This window comes from Grampus griseus (genome assembly GCF_964374135.1).
Source record: "Grampus griseus genome assembly, chromosome: 14".
Taxonomy (NCBI): Eukaryota; Metazoa; Chordata; class Mammalia; order Artiodactyla; family Delphinidae; genus Grampus; species Grampus griseus.
Genome location: NC_139008.1, coordinates 6352989 through 6359269, shown reverse-complemented (window position 1 = coordinate 6359269; position 6281 = coordinate 6352989). Strand labels below are relative to the sequence as shown.

The window sequence follows — 6281 nt, the reverse complement described above, 5'->3', positions numbered from 1 at the left end:
TATGGAGGTTCCTCAATAATTAAAACTAGAACTACAATTATGATCTTGGAATTCAACTTCTGGGTATATATCCAAGGACGTGAAATCACTATCTTGAAAAGTTATCTGCCCCCCAGTTATTGCAGTGTTATTAATATTGGGTGGGCCAAAAAGTGCCTTCGGTTTTTTAAGTAAAAATAAAAGACACATTTTTCAATTTCACCAGGAACTTTATTGAACAACATATTCACCATTTTGTTCCACTACCTTCTGCCATTTTTCAGGCAACTTCATAATTCCACCTTCCCAAAACTTCTTATCTTTTTGAGCAAAGAACTGTTCCAGGTACCTTTTATAGTCTTCCAGGGAATTGAAATTTTTCAATGAAGAGAATTTTATAAAGACCAAAATAAATGGAAATCTGAAGATGCAATGTCTGGTGAATACGGCGGATGAATCAGAACTTTCCAGCCAAGCTGTAACAGTTTTTGCCAGGTCATCAAAGAAACATGCGGTCTTGCATTATCCTGATGGAAGATTATGCGTTTTCTGTTGACTAATTCTGGACGCTTTTTGTCGAGTGCCGCTTTCAGTTGGTCTAATTGGGAGCAGTACTTGTTGGAATTAATTTTTGGGTTTTCCGGAAGGAGCTCATAATAGAGGACTCCCTTCTAATCCCACCATATACACAACATCACCTTCTTTAGATGAAAGACCGGCCTTTGGTGTGGTTGGTGGTGCTTCATTTCGCTTGCCCCACCATCTTTTCTGTTCCACATTGTTGTACAGTATCCACTTTTCATCACCTCTCACAATTTGTTTTATTTATTTATTTATTTATTTTCTCTCTCTCTTTTTTTTTTTGCGGTACGCGGGCCTCTCACTGTTGTGGCCTCTCCCGTTGCGGAGCACAGGCTCCGGACGCGCAGGCTCAGCGGCCATGGCTCACGGGCCCAGCCCCTCCGCAGCATGTGGGATCTTCCCAGACCGGGGCACGAACCCGTGTCCCCTGCATCGGCAGGCAGACTCTCAACCACTGCGCCATCTGGGAAGCCCCTCACAGTTTGTTTTAAAGACGGAAGGTTTTCATTACGTTTCAGTAGAGAATCGCATGCAGAAATATGGTCCAGAAGGTTTTTTTTCGCTTAACTTATGTGGAACCTGAACATCAAAGCGATTAACATAACCGAGCTGGTGCAAATGATTTTCAGCGCCTGATCTGGATGTTTTGAGCTTCGATTTGATCGTTGCCATCTTCAGCTGGTCTACCCAGCCATGGAGCATCGTCCAGCGAGAAATCTCCAGCACAAAACTTTGCGAACCACTTCTGACATGTTCGATCAGTCACAGCACGTTCACTGCACAAATCTTTTTTTGTGTGTGTCAGTTGCGTTTTTTACCTTTCTTTAAATAATAAAGCATGATATGCTGAAAATGTTGCTTTTTTTCTTCCATCTTCAATATTAAAATGGCCACACCAAAATTCACCAATTTTGATAAGTCTTTTTTTAAATGTACACTGATATGACAGCTGTCACATACAATCTAACAAAATTGTTTTGAATGAAGTTAAAGACAACTAAGTGCTACTAGAGCCATCTTACAGAAAAACCGAATGAACCTTTTGGCCCACCCAAGAATAGCCAAGATAGGGAAACAACCTAAGTGTCTATCGATGGATGAATAGATAAAAAAAATACAATGGAATATATACAATATATACAATGGAATATTATCAGCCATAAAAAATAAGGATGGACCGCGGGGGCATTATGCTAAGTGAAATAAGTCAGACAGAGAAAGACAAATACTCTACGCTATCACTTGTGTGTGGAACCAAAAAAACCCCTCAACTTGTAGGTACAGAGAACAGATTAGTGATTGCCAGAGTTGGGGCTGAGGGTGGGGGGAATGGGTGAAGGTGATCAAAAGGTAAAAGCGTCCAGTTTCGGGCTTCCCTGGTGGCGCAGTGGTTGAGAGTCCGCCTGCTGATGTAGGGGACACGGGTTCGTGCCCCGGTCCGGGAAGATCCCACATGCCACGGAGCGGCTGGGCCCGTGAGCCATGGCCGCTGAGCCTGCACGTCCGGAGCCTGCGCTCCGCAACGGGAGAGGCCACAACAGTGAGAGGCCCGCGCACTGCAAAAAAAAAAAAAAAAAAAAAAAAAAGCTTCCAGTTGCAAGATAAATTAGTTTGAAGGCTATAATGTACGGCATGGTGACTACAGTTAACAGCACTGGATTGTATATTTGAAAGTTGCCAAGGGAGTAGATCTTAAAAGTTCTTATAACAAGAAAAAAATTGTAACTACTTGAGGTGAATTGACTAAACTCATTTTGGTAATCATTTTGGAATACATACATCTATCAAATCAGTGTGTTGTACACCTTGGACCAATACAGTGTTATACGTCATTTACATCTTAATAGTGAGGCAGGAGACAGATGGGCTCCAGGCTAGGCATTTACAGCTGGCCTTCTGTTTACATTTCTTGCCGTGAGAAAAAGATGGGCTTCAGGCTGGACACTTAGAACTAGCCTCCTGTTTGCATTTCCTGAGACAGGAGACAGGTGGCTCCAGGTTAGATATTTACAACCAACCTCCTGTTTGCACTTCGACATAGAAATAACAACAGAAACAGGGTAGCCAGACTTTGTCTCCTGAGGAAACTTTAATATAACAGTCATGGCAGGAACAGAGAGGGGCTAAACCCTTTTGAGTAAAAGATCAAGAGGTCATATATTTCCCTTTCTTGGGACAAGGGAGACATTGCACACATGCAGAAAGGCTCCTTGGGGATCAAAAAGGAGGGGGTGCCACCCCATAATAGGTGATGTCAAGGCCCCCCCCAGAGGGTGGGCTGGAATCCATCTTGGAAAAAATTTGTGCACGCATGCTGGGGAGGATCCTAGGGTAGGGCAGGTGTGGAGAAAGAAACCAGATAATTGGCCAAAGGTAAACAAAGACCCGAAGGACTGCCCTGTATAAATGATTTAACCGCCTTTTTACTGGCTCCTACTCATTAGGGAGGACGCCCACACCCTTTCTCTCTGGGTGTGTATCTCTGCCTTGCGTTGGTCTTAACCAAACAAACTGTTTCTCTGTGTGCTCTCCCACTTGTGCTGTCCCTAATAATAAACTTTGTGCCTGTTTTTACAGTTTTTGCCTCCTTGAGAAATGCATTTTTCAGTGGGGGGGCAAGGGCCAGGGAAAATTTGCTTCAGCCTCTAGCCCTGGCTAGTCTAGTGGCTGGGATTCCTGGTTTTCATCCAGGCTACCCAGGTTCAATTCCTGGGTGGAGAACTAAGATCTCCCTTCAAGCCAGTGCTCACTGCTGTCTCTCTGAGATCAACAGCAGTAGGAAAAATGAATCTTACCCTTTAATAAAAACAAACAAACAAAAACCACGATAAGATTCCACCTCACGCTATTGAGATTGCTATTATTAAACAGCAGAGAAGGGCAAGTGTTGGTAAGGATGTGGAGAAATCGGAACGTGTGTGCACTGTTTATGGGAATGTAAAATGCTGCAGCCACTCTAGCAAACAGTTTGGTGGTTCCTCAAAAAATAAAAAAAAAAAAAGAATTACAGCAATTCCATTTCTGGGTATATGCCCAAAAGAACTGAAAGCAGGATCTCAAAGAGGTATTTGTATGCCCTTGTTCATAGCAGCGTAATTCACAAGAGCCCCAAAATGGAAGCAACTCAAGTGTCCATTGATGAAGGAATGGATTAACAAAATGTGGTAAATATACATACAATGGAATATTATTCATCCTTGAAAAGGAAGGAAATTTTGACACATGCTACAACATGGATGAACCTTGAGGACATTATTCTAAGTGAAATAAGCCAGTAATGAAAACACACATACTGTATGACTCTACTTCTCTGAGGTACCTAGAGCAGTCAAATTCATAGAGAAAGAACCTAGAATGATGAATGCCAGGGGGTAGGGAATTGTTTCATGGGTGTAGAGGTTTAATTTGAGAAGACCAAAAGAGTTCTGGAGATATGTTGCACACAACGCCAATGTACTTAACACTACTGAAACTATACACTTAAAAATGGTTAAGATGGTAAATTTTATGTTATGGGTATTTATCACAATTTTAAAAATTTATGTAAAAAACTTAGGTTGGGTTGAATACAGAGCACTCTCGTCATTAATGAGATATTCATTTGGATTAACAGAAAGGTATGATCCAAAGACTTACCACAAACATACATTTTAATGGAAAAAAAAACATTAGAAGTTTTCCCACTAAAGCCAAGACACAAAATTACAATTACTGCTACGATTAAGCATTGTATTAAAGAATCTTGCCAATACACTAGGAAAGAAATAAGTTATCTTGAGCAGAAAGAAACCTTACAGTATTTTTCATACCTTAGAAGACCAAAAGAATCAATTTACAATTAACAGGAGCAAACAAGTAAGCTCAAGAAATGTACAAGAAACAATACATTACTTAACAACCCAAATAACCAGTCAGAAACTATACTAAAACATTAATAAATAAACTGAAAATGCTAAGATAAATAGAGATAACCCACATTCCTGAGTGGGAAACTTTTAATTGCAAAGAGGTCAGTCCTTCTTCAAATTAATCTTTGAATTCAAAACGATTCCAATCCAAATCTCTTACTGTGTATTATGGAATTTGCCAAGACCATTCAAAGAGTCAAAGAGAATATTGTAAGAATAAACAGAAAATAACTGAAAAACAGCAATAACAAAGAACAGGTATTATCAACTGTCAGAACATACCATGAAATCCAGAAAGTTAAAACAGCATGGTATTAATTCAGAGAAAGCATCAATGAAAGAAGAGTGAGTGCAGAATACAGATTTATATCTAGGAATTTAGTTTATAATAACCAGAGCATTGAAAATCAAGGAGGAAATAATGTTAGAACATTTAGGTACATATGGCAGGGTGTGAGGAGTGAACTCTTCAAAGTATTGCTTAATTTAAAGCTTTCTAAATGTTTTATGAAATCCATGAAATAAAGCCTTAAATATTTATTTTTCCCCAGAGTTTGTTTTACCCCTTAATCTTCGCAGGGTATTCTTATCTTGCTTAAGGAGAATATTATAGCACCTGGAGGCAAAGATGCATCCTAGTAACACAGCACTGGAAGCCAAGATGGAAAAGATCTCTACAGCCACCATGACCTTCCCCTTGGTGCTATTATACACAAGGAGGAAGGTGATCCAGACACCGCAGAACACCAACATGCTGAATGTCAGGAACTTGGCTTCATTGAAAGTGTCAGGCAGGCTTCTGGCCAGGAAGGCCAAAGTGAAGCTCGAGAGGGCCAAGGAGCCCAAGTATCCTAAGGAAAGTTAGAACATGACAACGGAGCCCATATTGCACACAACGATTAGGAGGGTAGGCTCTGAATGTGTCTCCATGTCAACGGAAGGGGGAGAGGTTCCCAACCAGACAGCACAGAGTCACTTGAATCAATGAGCAGATGGGAATGATCAAATTGGGTGCCCCTGAAAGCAACCACTGCCTCATCTTTCTCCCTGGGGTTGTGACCTTGAAAGTCAGGACTACAGTGATGGTTTTAGCCAAAATGGTGGAAATAGCCACAGTGCACATGACTCCAAATGTCATCTGTTGGAGGATGCAGGTGGCAGTGTTGGGATGGCCAATGAAGAGGAAAGAGCAGAGGAAGCACAGGATGAGGGAGATGAGCAGGATGCAGCTGAGAGCCCGGTGTTTAGCTTTGACTATGGAGGTGTCCCTGTACTTCACAAAGACGCCAAGAACTACAGCTGTGAGGACAGACAGACAAAGGGCAGTGCAGGCAAGGACCATCCCCAGAGGATCTTCGTAGGACAAGAAGGTCACAGCCTTTGAGAGGCAACGATCTCGATCACTATTTGGGTCCTGATGGTCTGGACACTTCATACATTGCTTCACATCCAGCAAGAAAAGCAAGGTGCTGTTACCTTGGGTTCAGTGATTCTCTTGATCTCCCTAAATATTTACCTGTGGTCAAATTTCTATAATTTGACACCAAATAAAGGAACATTACAGAGAGAAGAATTCTGAGTTAATGCTGTCTAGTGTTTCTTAGTATATCAAGGACCAAGGAACCTAACATCACCTCTTTTGCTTATCTTACATATGCAAAGGAACATGTTCTTTCATATAAACAAAAATTACACCCAACCATTTCACTTAGATATGGGCAGAGGAGGACATATCCTGGATTCATTCACTCAAAAGCAAGTGTTTATTGATAACCTGCAGTGACCTAGAGAATATCCCAACTGTTGCACATA

The 6281-nt window shown here is 41.2% G+C and overlaps 1 protein-coding gene across 1 annotated transcript; it reads right to left on the bottom strand.

The window, feature by feature from the left end:
* Positions 1–5006: 5006 nt before the first annotated feature.
* On the bottom strand, positions 5007–5904 carry LOC309832237 (vomeronasal type-2 receptor 116-like; the record flags this gene model as incomplete). The annotated part of the gene is given in 3 exon segments (XM_082669862.1): positions 5007–5330; positions 5334–5442; positions 5444–5904. Coding segments are annotated over 3 exon segments (894 nt in total).
* Between the last annotated feature and the right edge of the window lie 377 nt (positions 5905–6281).